The 12906-nt window shown below is 38.7% G+C and overlaps 1 protein-coding gene across 2 annotated transcripts in view; it reads left to right on the forward strand.

Moving 5' to 3' along the window:
• The first annotated feature begins 494 nt into the window (after nucleotides 1-494).
• PIK3C3 (phosphatidylinositol 3-kinase catalytic subunit type 3) overlaps nucleotides 495-12906 on the forward strand; it is a 144115-nt gene continuing 131703 nt past the window's right edge. For both annotated transcript variants that reach the window (XM_049900023.1, XM_049900022.1), the window contains exons 1-3: nucleotides 495-653; nucleotides 5123-5311; nucleotides 8238-8381. In XM_049900023.1, the coding sequence (XP_049755980.1) occupies nucleotides 586-653; nucleotides 5123-5311; nucleotides 8238-8381 (401 nt within the window). In that variant the 5' untranslated portion in view covers nucleotides 495-585. The remainder of the gene's footprint in view (nucleotides 654-5122; nucleotides 5312-8237; nucleotides 8382-12906) is intronic.

Raw genomic sequence — 12906 nt, forward strand, 5'->3', positions numbered from 1 at the left:
TGGAGCTGAACAAGGAGACTTCAAACATACACTCCAGCTCTTTGCCCGAAGTACCAAAGTTAAGCATTGGTAGCGTCAAAACTTGAACCCAGGTTTCTTTGCTCTTTTTTTTTCCCCATTCTTTATTGCAGAAAAAAGAATTTTTTGGTTGAGATAGCAAATTACTTATCAAATCTACAATTTTTGGAAAACCACTAGGTTTAAGCTTGTGATTATTACCTGTTTAGCCTGCAGCCAACGAAAACTGTTGCAATTCTTTTTGTATCGAATTTCGTTTTAGAATTCTGTCTTTAAAAAGAAAAGTTAAGACGGAAGAACACAAGAAGCCTGGAATGTAACCATATACACTGTTTCCGGAACCCTATTTACCCTTAAGGAAGATGGTGGTCACCTGTGCACAAGCGCAGAAGCGACGCTTGAGCGCGGAGTTCGGTGGCGTAATGTCGCGCTCTGGGCGGTGATTTGCGGCGCTTGGGTCCAGGGGCGGAACCGGAAGCGCCTGTGTTGTTGGGCTCAGCTAGTTCAGCCTGGGCGTCCATCCTGTGTTGAGTTCGCGCAGTAGGTGCTGCTTTTGCTGAGGTTGCCATGGGAGAATCGGAGAAGTTTCACTACATTTATAGCTGTGACTTGGACATCAACGTGCAGCTCAAGATGTGAGATTGCGGGGACGCTGGGACGGGGAGGCAGGAAGCTGCGGGTTGGGGAGAGAAAATGGTGATTGGCCAGAACGCCTGACTTGGGGGCGACCTGGAAGGTAGTGACTGGGAAAACGGAGAAAAGTGCAAGTGTGGAAAGGGGCTGTGTGGGACGTTTCAGGAGGTGGTGTCTCTGAGAAGGGAAGAGATAGGAATAAGCTATTAAGTCCTACGGTGTTTTCCAGCCTTCAGAGCATTTTGTTGTTGACAGTAACGTTTTGGAAGGTTATTGTTGTTTCATTTTTTAGAGATGAAGAAACCAAGGCTCGGTAAAGTCATGGTCTTGCAGTTAATAAAAGAAAGAGATTTACTTTTCAGTGGGGCTGGAGGGCAGAATGGAGACTGCAGAAATTATGGAGAGGTAGAGGCAGGCACATTTGGTAGTTGAGGTAGAGATGCACGTGAGTTCAGTATTAGGAGCTGGGGAAGTGATAGATTATTATGTTCAATTTGTGGGCCGTCTGGCACTAGTGAACCAGTGTAGGTGGAAATGAATAGAAGATGAGCGTGCAAGAAGACATGCAAAGGGAAATTGCAAAGGAAGCAGGAAGACCTGAGAAAACAGCCTTGCAGGAAAACCTTGTGACAGTGATTGACGTTCTTATCTCAACGTGACCAAAGTCATGCATGACATGCTGTGATGAGAATAATGGAACTGAGATTGGGGCATGGATGGGTAGGACCATGTTGAAAATTTTGTGCATTTTAAGGCGGTGTTACGTTGTTATTGTTGTTAGGTGCCATCGAGTTGATTCTGACTCAGAGCTATCCATGTGACTGTAAAACTGTCCCATAGAGTTTTCTAGGCTGTGATCTTTTCAAGGCTGTAATCTTTATGGGAACAGACTGCCAAGTCTTTCTCCCTCAGAGCCCCTGGGTGGGTTTGAACTTGGCAACCTACTGGTTGCAGCCAAGCACTTAATCATTGCACCACCAGGGCTGGTGTTATAGAAATCTTTTTTTTTATATATATATGGTAAAAAATTTATATATATGTAACAAAAAAGTTTGCCACTTTAACCATTTTTATGTGTACTTTTCAATGATACTAATTACATTCACCACTATTTCCAAGTTTTTCATCACCTCAAACAAAAACTCAGTATCTCTTAAGCAGTAATTCCCCATTCTTCCCTCTCCCCAGCCTGATAACCACTAATCAACTTTTGTCCCTATGCATATGCATACGTTGTATCTGACTTATTTTACTTAAAATAATAGAAATATTTTCATCTGTCAAAATGCACAAATTACTAACCGTAACATCATTTGTAATCAATAAACATTGACTGCATGTGTTCAGTATTCAGATTGACAAAGGGCTAGTGCCTGTGGTATATGATAAAGGCATTTTCTCAGTTCTTGGTACATTTTCTCAGTTGTCAGAAGCGCCTTGGAATAGTTGTTTTCCTTTATTTTCAGAAATAAATGCTTACTTTAAGCTCTGACATTCTTTACCATTCATTTTGAGGTGTTGGTAAAAATAATATGGCAACAACCAAACTCTACCTTTGTATAATATTCTCTACACCCATTTCAGGTATCTTTTGCAACATACACTACTAGCTGCTTACACGGGACCTGTGTTGCCATCATCTGCTAAAGGGCTTCCTTTCAGTCATTAGCCTTGCAAGATTTCTTAATCATAAGAGTACTTTTTTTTTTTGAAACATTTGAAAAAACAAAAATCCCCAAAATGAATGCATTATTAAACACATGCACATTAAGTATTTTGGGCTAAACAGAGAGCATTAATCAGAAGTGTGGTAAAATTTAATACTAATTAATTTCTGAGACTGCCAGTGTTGGGGTTTTTGGTGGTTTGAGGGTAGGCAGGAAATATCAATTTAAAATCGTTTAATTAGAGAACCATAAATTATTTCAGCCTATTTTTCCTGGGCTGTTCTATGGCTTTAATAGTATGTCGTCTCTTTTCTTAGCTCTATAATTGGATATCAGACTACTCACAAGTATGGTCACTTTTGGATGTCCCAAAGCACTTTAAAAGTAACTTGTTTAAAATTGAGCATATCATTGGCTTTCCTCTCTCACTCTGCTCTTTCTGTATTCTCTTAATCTATTTTCGTGGTTGTTAGCATCATCCATCAAGCTGGTTAAGACGGAAAACTTACCTTCTTTGAGTAATCATTCACCAAGTCATCTGAATCTACCTGTTAATTCTCTTTGATTCATGCCTTTTTTTCTTACCTCATTTTCCCAGCTTGAGTATACCTTTTTCATTTTTTAATTTTGACTGAAAGTCTTCTAACTGGCCTCCTTGTTTCAATCCCACCTCTCTAGTCTGGTGTTACACTACTGTCAAAAGTGTCATAAAAGCAAATCTGATTGTTACTGTCTCACTTCAAATAATTCAGTTAACAGATTTTTTCTCAGTGTTCACATCATGCCAGGTACTGTACTGAATTCTGATGGCTACTTGGCTTCACTGCCCAGCCCCTTCTTTTTCAGTTTTATCTCTGGCTTCTTCTCCAAATGAGGTTTGAGCTCTAACTGTACCAAACAACTTATAGTTCCCCAGACATATATCGTATTGACTCTTGGCTTTTGTGCATGTTGTTCCTTCCCTCTGGGATAACTCTCTACCTCTATATTCCCATCTGCTCTGTGTTATTCAGGCTTATTTCAGCCTTCTACTTGGGATACTCCATCACTGCCCCTATGCTAGGGTAGATGCTCCAGAGACTATTTGACGTATTTTGCTAAAGTGGAAAAAAAAAAAAATCTTTAGCTTCTTGCTAATTGTTTTTAAATAGACTTTATTTTTTATAGCAGTTTTAGGTTTACAGAAAAATTGAGCAAAAAGTACAGAGAGTTGCCATTTACCCCTGGCTCCCTGCACATTGTTTTGACAGTTTAAGTCTTGCATTCCTGTAATACATTTGTTATAATTGATGAACCAGTATTGATATATTATTATTAATTAAAGTCTATAGTTTATGCTGTAGTTGGAAATCCTGGTGGTTTAGTGGTTAAGAGTTCGGCTGCCAGCCAAAAGGTTGGCAGTTCAAATCCACCAAGTGCACATTGGAAGCCCTGTGGGGTAGTTCTCCTTTGTCCTATAGGGTTGCAATGAGTGAGAATCAACTCGATGGCAGTGGGTTTGATTTTTTTTTTTTTTTGATACTTTATATTAGGGTTCATTCTTTGTGTTGTGTAGCCCATTGCCAATGAGTTAGTTCCAACTCTTAGTGATTCTGTTGGACAGGGTAGAATGGCCTCATAGGGTTTCCAAAGCTGTAATCTTTATGGAAGTAGGCTGCTACATCTTTCTCCCTCGAAGCGGCTGATGGATCTAGACCCTGTCCTTTCAGTTAGCAGCTGATTGCTTTAACCACTGTGCCACCAGGGTTCCTTTGTGTTGTATAGTCCTATGAATTTTGACAAATGTTTAATGCCATGTGTCCACTATTACAGTATCATACAGAATAGTTTCACTGCCTTCAAAGTGCCCTGTACCATCCTGGGTTTTATTCTCAGTTCTGCTACTTGTTTACTTTGTGACCTTGAATAATGAGCTTGATCTGAGTCTCAGCTTCCTTATTTAAAAAATGAGAATATGGTGAAAATTAAGTAAGAGCATATAAAATACATGCCAGAATATCTGACATAATCTTGATATTTAAGAAATGTCCCTGCCTTTTTTAGGATCTGTGCATGTCTTTTATAACTTACAACAGTTCATTTTTTTAATTTAAAGAAATGGTCAGGTAATATATACATACAGTAGATGACAAAAAGAGTACAAAAAGAATATGAAGTTAAAAGTAAGCTTTTCTCCCCAGAAGCAATAAAACTTAAATTTCCTTGTAACATGGTATTGCTTATTTTGTCTTTTTTTTTTTTTTTTTTTTTGGCGGGGGGTGGAGGGGAGCTCTGTGCCTAGCATAGAGCCCTGGTAGTGCAGTGGTTAAGAGCTCGGCCACTAACCAAAAGGTCAGCAGTTTGAATTCACCAGCCACTCCTTGGAAACTCTGTGGGGCATTCTCCTCTGTCTTGTGGGGTTGCTATGAGTTGGAATCGACTCGATGGCAACAGGTTTGGTTAGGTTTTTGATGTACCTCGCATAGTAAGTGATTATTAAAAGAATAAATAATAAATAGTCAACTTGAAGTACATAAAATGACACTGATGACTGGAAGGCTGGTGACTTCTGGAAGGTAAATCAAGAGTTAGTGGTAGGGTTCAAAATTAAGAAGCCTAAAATAAATATGTTGAAGAAGATAGGAATCATCTTAAGTATATTAGGATTTTAATAGATGTTGATTAGACATAAGAGTAACTTTAATTTCATGTACAAAAAGTGTTTTCAGGTGATGTTCTATACTGTGTACTCTCTGAATATTTATTGTACGTATGTTTGCATATTTTAAAAAAGTACATCTAAAACATTGTTCTTGTGCTTTCAGAGGAAGTTTGGAAGGAAAGAGAGAACAAAAGAGCTATAAAGCTGTCCTAGAAGACCCAATGTTGAAGTTTTCAGGACTATACCAAGAAACATGTTCTGACCTTTATGTTACTTGTCAAGTTTTTACAGAAGGGAAACCTCTGGCCTTGCCGGTGAGAACATCCTACAAGGCATTTAGTACAAGATGGAAGTAAGTTATTTTCTTGTACATGGTGGATTCCAGACTGTGCTTGCATTTGTTTATAGATGTTGCATGTATAATTTAGTTGGGAATACCGAGGAATTTCTTAGTTTAATCCCTCTTTTTAAGTATTAGAGTCTTGGTGGTGTAGTGGCTGTTAACCAAAAGGTCGGCAGTTTGAATCCACCAGCCACTCCTTGGAAATCCTGTGAGGCAGTTCTGCCCTGTCATGTGGGGTCGCTATGAGTTGGAATCAACTCGATGGCAATGGGTTTGGTTTGGTTTCAGTATTGTGCAAGGAGCCCTGGTGGTGCAATGATTAAATACTCAATTGTTCAGATCCACCAGTGACTCCGTGGGAGAAAACACCTGGTGATCTGCTTTCGTAAAGATTACAGCCTAGGAAACCCTGTGGGGTGGTTTTCGTCTGTCACATAGTGTCTCTATGACTCTACGGCACACAACGACAAGTATTTGAGTAGATGGTTTAAATTAAAGCAGTAACCTCATGTAGAATAAAGGATTATATCAGTAATACGATTGAAATGGAATTACATTTATGTTTATATTCAGTATATTGACATATTTTGATAAACAGTTGACTGTTTTACAAAAGACCGAAAACACATCCATAGCATCTTTAAATTCTCTACCGTTCTATGCCTTGAACACATAAAACACTTTTTCATGGTCTGATATGTTGTTCAACCTGATGTTTGAAGCTCAGAATTTTTTAACTGCAGAATTGTTTTCTTCAAAAAAATTTTTTCTGCTGAAGTCCAGTATATAAAACAGATAAAAGTGGAGTTGATCTGATAAAGAGGCGTTGGGGATCTAGTGTTGGATGGCAAACAGTTTGAGGTGAATGATTGGTTGGGCATTTGTACTGTCTGCCAGTCATTAAAGGTTAGAATTTAGAGGTGAGGAATTAAGTTGCTTTTGGGTACTGTTTCTGGTTTTTCTCTTTAACTTTGTTGTTGTTGTGTGACATTGAGTATATTCCAATTCATAGCGACCCCATGTGATGGAGTAGAACTGCCTGCCTCATAGGGTTTTCTAGGCTGTAACCTTTGCTTGTTCATTTGTTTTAATATTTTATTGTTTTAGGTGAAAGTACACAGAAAATGAGGTTCCTTTTTAACAATTTTTATACAGATTGTTATGTGCCTTTGGTTGCAGTTTTTACAGTGTGTCAGCATTCTCATTATTTCCATTCTCTTTTCATTGTTCTAGCTTCTTTTTCCGTCCTTGCCTTCTCACCTTTGCTTTTGGGTAGATGTTGGCTATTTGGTCTCGTGTAGTTAATTGTTTAAGGGAGCATATTACTCACAGGTGATGTTTATTTTATAGACTACTATATTATTTGACTGAAAGTTGACCTACAGAACTAGCTTCAAATCCAAGTTCAAAGGTTACCTTAGAGTAATAGTCTCAGGGGTTCCTCTAGTCTCTATCTGTCCAGTAGATCTGGCCTTTGTTAAGAATTAGTTTTGTTCCACATTTTTTTCCCATTTTATCTGGGACCTTCAGTTGCATCCCTGGTCTAGGCTGTAATCTTTAAGGGAGCAGATCACCAGTCCTTTCTCCCACAGAGTCACTGGTGGCTTCAAATCACCGGCCTTTTGGTTAGCAGCCAAGTGCTTAACCATTGTGACACCGGGGCTGTTTCTCTTTAACTTTAACCTGTGCTTATTAACCCGTGTGTGGTTTATTCATTGGCAAAAGATGACATTGCTTAGTATGTTCCTTTTCAGGCTGGCCTACCATTTGGGCAGTACTTAATTCATTTAGTTGCTTCTCTGTACTGAAGTACAGCTTTCACAGGCACGTGATTTATTTTTTTTAAAGAATCTCATAGAAGAAAATAATTTAATGACCTTTTGAATTCTTGAAATTGATAGCGACGTCTAAGTCTCATATTCGTATGCTGGATATATATTCAGTGATTTGCTATGTAAGTATTTGAAAATTCTGTTCAATTTCTTACTAATGCAGTCGTATTTGACCTATACTGGGATATACCCCTTTGAGAATAATTTCGAGTAAATAGAAGCTTTTTTCCTAATGATTCAATGTGTCTGTTGAGTATTACTTTTTGTAGCCTTTGCATAGTATTCTTTTGGGATTATAAAAGCCATCTTCTCTTTAAGGGAGTTGCAATTATTGAGTGAATCCAGTGTGAAGTTTAAATGCAGAAGAAAATCTGCAAAGATGAATAGAGGGTAAAAAAAGATTTGCGCTGCCATTATTGTATCATTGAGAACAAACGTTCCTTTAGTAAGGTAATATATGTAGGCGTGCTTTGCACACTTAGTATTAATGGAATGCCTTGAGGGACAGAAAGCCCCATGTGAGAAAAAAGTACATGTCTGTCTAGAACAGTCTGGTAACTTCTTCATGTCATGAAGGTAGTAGATAGTCTACTTCGACCTCTGTGAGGGTTTTGGGTTTTTTTCTCCCTGCTTTGTTGACGCCTGCTGCACATTATGGGACCAAATTATCCTCAGCAATGTTTTGAGGGCAACATGAATAGTTCTGATTTTCTGACTTCATAGTGTAAAGTTGTGTTCTGGAGAATGCTTAAAGAAAATCACAGTTGGGTTCAAAAAGTTCCAACAGGTTTAAATGTTTTCCCAGGTTTTTATAGCCATTACCACATTCCCTTGTATCTTAGTGGTATTGTTTGGATTTCTTGATTAAAGGTTTTACTGGTATTATTTTTCATGTGTTTTATTTATTTACTTATTTTTTTGTAATGTGTTCTCTACTTAAAATTGAAGTTGACTATGTCAACATTGAGGTGATTTGCCACATTATTTCTTAAAGTATTAACAATATTTTTGGATCGGTTTTCTTTGACCAGAGCTTCTTGTATGGTTTGTCAATTTATAAAGAAAGCTATGTATGTTTGATTATGATGACTTTATTTTCATAGCTGGAATGAATGGCTAAAATTACCTGTGAAGTACCCTGACCTGCCCAGGAATGCCCAAGTGGCTCTGACTATATGGGATGTGTATGGACCAGGAAAAGCAGTACCTGTGGGAGGAACCACAGTTTCACTTTTTGGAAAATATGGGTAAGTGTTTTACTCTTCTAATCTAGATGAGTTGTTTCAGCTTTCTGGCTCTTTACTTTGAGGAATGCTTTCATAGTTTATGCCTAATCTAGGTGCTAGGAAGTGAAATCCCATTTGGTACATATAATGGGTTCGTTCCTGAGACTGAATTTGATACTCCTGGCAAATCAGTTCCTATTTCTCTGGCACCAGATGTGTCGATCAATCTAAATGAATTTATCATCACTTCTGTTCCACTTCTGTTCTGACATCAACAGCACATGAAGCACTTCTCCTTTTGGCCCTAACCACCAGGAGCTAGGCCAGATCCCACAGTCTCCCAGATTACCAAGTCTGCCCAAGGCTTCAGACGCCAGCCGCAAACTTGGTGTTCTGTGACATCATCACTTCTGACCTGCTAACTACAAATTCAGGGTTTTTCCACTACCTCCTCAGGGTACTAGCTACAAGCTTGGAGATCCCAAGGGCCACCTCATTTCTAACCTGCTGGCTCTGACTTCTCCCTTGGGTTGAATAATTCACTAGAATAATTATAGGAAAGCATTGTATTTATAGTTAACAGTTTTATTATAGCAAAAGACGTACTAATGAAGAGACACATTTGGTGAGATCTGAGAGGGTTTCCAGTACAGAGCCTCCAGTTCTCAAAAAGGAATGTGCTACCCTCCCATGTACATCAGTGTCTTTCATCAGCCAGGAAGCCTGTGGTGCTGCCTTGTCCAGAGTCTTTATTGGGACAAAGGCACAATTAATTGAATCATCCCCCTTCTCCTGAGGTTGGCCTGATATCACATGGTTCTATCCTGGTTAGCCTCCACCTCTGTCGCCTCTGTAGCATGAACCCTCATCTATAATCTGGATCCCTTCTAGATAAAAGACACTTAAATCACTGGATAAATTTTCAAAGTTTTAGAGACTATCTCTCAGGAACCAAGAACAAATACCAAATTCTTTAGGTAAAGTTCATCTTAAAGCCCACAGATTCATATATTCTACAGTATATGCAGAGACACAGTTTATGTTACCCTAATGGTAGTGATGGAGCCTTAGTGGCACAGGGGTTAAGGACTTGGCTGCTAACCAAAAAAAGGTTGGTCGTTCGAATCCACCAGCAGCTTCTTGGAAACTCTATGGAGCAGTTCTACTCTATCCTATAGGATCACTATGAGTCGGAATTGACTCACTGCCAACAGATTTGGCTTTTTTGATTGGTTAATGGTAGTGATTAGTAATGTGATTTCTCTTAGAAAATAGCAGTCATCGTGGGGCTAGAACCTTGCTTATGGGAAAAAAAAAAGGTATCGGGCGATCTTGTTAACTTTGTTTTGTTTTGACATAATAGTGACAGAGAGGGTGATAAGCAAGATTAAAAAATATTAGTTTGCCAATAATGATAGTTGTAATAGAGAGGTTTTTTTCTTATTTATTTATAAATAATAGAAAATTTATTGTCTTAAAAAAAAAAAAAAACCCACAGTCCTGAAGTATACTGTCTTCCCATCCCTGTTTTCCTGTGACAGAGGGATCACTTTTTAGAGAAATGGTGTTATTCTGTTATTCCTTCTGCATTATTAATTGGAGTTTTCCTATAGAGGACTTTATCAAGTACTTAATTACCCTGGTACCCAAGTCATAAAGGAGAGGTAGATAAATATTTAATTTTCTTCCACTTTACAAATTTAAGAATGGTGTCCTGGGAATGTTCAAATGCGGCCATTGATAATTTTTTTTGTTTTTAGGTTTGTTGTGAACTTTTAGATTAAAAAATTCTTGTCTTTAACATGAGACTCTGTGGGAAGCTCCTGTCCAGAGGCGAGATGAGAAAGCAGAGGGGGACAGGAGCTGGTTAAATGGACCCAGGAAATACACGGTAGAGAGGAGAAGTGTGCTGTCAGGTTACAGCGAGAGCAGCTAGGGTCATATAACAATGTGTGTGTAAGTTTTTGTATGAGAAACTGACTTGAATTGTAAACTTCCACTTGAAGCATAATAAAAAAATTTTTTGTTGTTTTTACTTTTTATCATGCTCAAAAAGTCCCATTTTTGGTCAATAGGAGCCCCTTCAAGTTGGCCTCATGTCCTTTTGACAGTATCTCAGTAGCCATTCTTTGCTTTCTGATAGATGAGCTATTATAGTCTCAACAGGTAATTTTCTACCCCAGACCTAGAATCAGCCATCAGTGCAAGAAGTCCAAGTTCTTTTTAGTGGGAAATGGTAGAGATCTTATCTGGACATTACCAAACTTCTTAATTTCTACCCATTTTAAAGTTGAAAAATGTTACCTCATTTTAATTTGCACGTCATTAAGCATGAATGAAGATCATGTTTTGGTGGGTTTATTGACTTTGTGTTTATGTTTCTGCAAATTACTTTTTGATATCATTTGCTTGTTTTTCTAATCGAGTTATAATTCACGTACCATAAAATTTTTTGCCCATTTTTGAATTTGCAGTGTAGTAGTAGTAGCGACAGACCTTGTCTAACTTCAGGGGGAGATGAGAATCAAGATCAGTCCAAAGCTGATTTCTGTGAGTTGGTGGTCAAACATACATCCACTCTCCAACCTTTTTACTAATTCTGACACCAGCTATCCCTCTCTCTACTTCTCTGTGGGGTTTGATAATTTCTTTCAGTGGCCACACAGAACTCACACACCATTCTCATGATTATGGGTTTATTAGGGAAGTAACAGGTTACAATTCAGAAGCAGGATGAAATTGGAAGTAATAGGAACGACTCAGGAGACAAGGTACAGTTCATTAATCAGACAGCTCTCAGCTCCTTGGCATTGCCTTCAGTCAGGCCGTGCTCAGGCCAATGCCTCAGGCCCCTGCTCGGGCAAATGTTGCAGCTGTTTTGGCTCCATTGTCAAGTGCCTGGAGGTACCCTATTCTATCAGCAAGCCTTCTACCCAAAAGTGCTCAGGTCTCTCACTCTGTGGGTTAGCAAGCCCACTGCAGCTGCCTCACCTTGTGGGCCAGGGAGCCTACCACAGCTGCCTCGCTCTGGTCCTGTTTCTCACCTCTCAGGCCATCTTGCACCTTCTCATGCTGTCTCCATTGTTACCACTTTCTCTGTCTCCTGGGCCTAGGAGGTTCTCATTGCAGGGATGCTGAGTCCAAAGGATGTGCTCTACTTAGGTTCTTCATGGTAGTGAGATTCCCCCTCCCTCGTGACCTCTGTAGTATTGGTCCTTTTAAGCCTAGCAGGATGGCAAAACTGATCAGTCCCTTACGTAGGCCACACAGTGACCTAGTTTGCGTAGTAATTGACCAGTCCTACAAGGATTTTATACACCTTATTTACATAGTAAACTGTTAAATCCCTTTGCAAGATTGTGGCCTAGCATATGATCTTGGCAGAACTACAAACCCAGGGCCAGAAAGGCTGTATGTAAAGAGAAACCTGAAGAGTCGTTATTTCCTTATTGATATATAAGGGGTTTTTGTATGTTAATGAAATTAGCTGTTTGTGCCTTACGTGTTATAAATACTGTTTTTCCTCTTTGGCATGTTCTTTGAATTAGTATATATTTGTTTGCTTGCTTTTTATTCATGGGTTTTAAATTATGTTGCATTCAGCAGTTTTTATATCTTGCATATGAAGTTAATATTTTAGAAAGTTCTGGTCCATTTAAGATTATTTTTAGAAAGGTTTTCTTCTGTTACAATTTCATGCCTTTATGTTTAATTTTTTAATCGAAAATTTACTTTTATAAAAGGAGTCTTTTTTTTTTTTTTTAAACCAAATGGTCAGCTGTTTGTCCCAATGCCATTTACTAAGTTCTCTTTTTTATGTATTTTGAAATACCATCTTTCTATAATCAATCCATAAAGAGCCTAAGTGGCCTAGCAAACTCTATGGAGCAGTTCTGCCCTTTCACATGGGGCCACTATGAGTCAAAGATCAACTCGATGACACCTAATAACAGCTACATACTCAATTCATAAGGAGCGCTGGTGGTGCAGTGGTTAAATGCTCTGCTGCTACCAAAACGTTGGCAGTTTAAACACACCCAGATATTTTGTGGGAGAAAGACCTGGTGATCTGCTTTTGTAAAGATTACAGTGTAGAAAACCCTATGGGGCATTTCTGCTGTCACATGGGTTTGTTATGAGTCGAAAATCAACTTGATGGCACCTAACAACAACTACATACTCAATTCATACCTGTGTTTAGGCCTAGAGAGGCAGTGTAGTATATAGTTTGGTGGTTAGGAGGGCAGGTTGTGGAACTACGTTTTCTTATTTGATTCCTGACTGCTTTCCTTATGATGTGTAACCTTGTACAAGTTATTTAATCTCCTCATCTCTCAATTTTCACAAATGTAACATAAGAATAACAACAGTATTTACCTCATAAAGTAGTCATGATGATTTGTTGTTGTTAGGTGCTGTCGAGTTGATTCCAACTCATAGCGACCCTACGTACAACAGAACGAAACACTTTACAGTTCTGTGCATCCTCACAGTTGTTATGCGTGAGCCCATTGTTGCAGCCACTGTGTCAGTCCATCTCCTTGAG

The sequence above is a fragment of the Elephas maximus genome, chromosome 11, assembly GCF_024166365.1.
Source record: "Elephas maximus indicus isolate mEleMax1 chromosome 11, mEleMax1 primary haplotype, whole genome shotgun sequence".
Lineage (NCBI taxonomy): Eukaryota > Metazoa > Chordata > Mammalia > Proboscidea > Elephantidae > Elephas > Elephas maximus.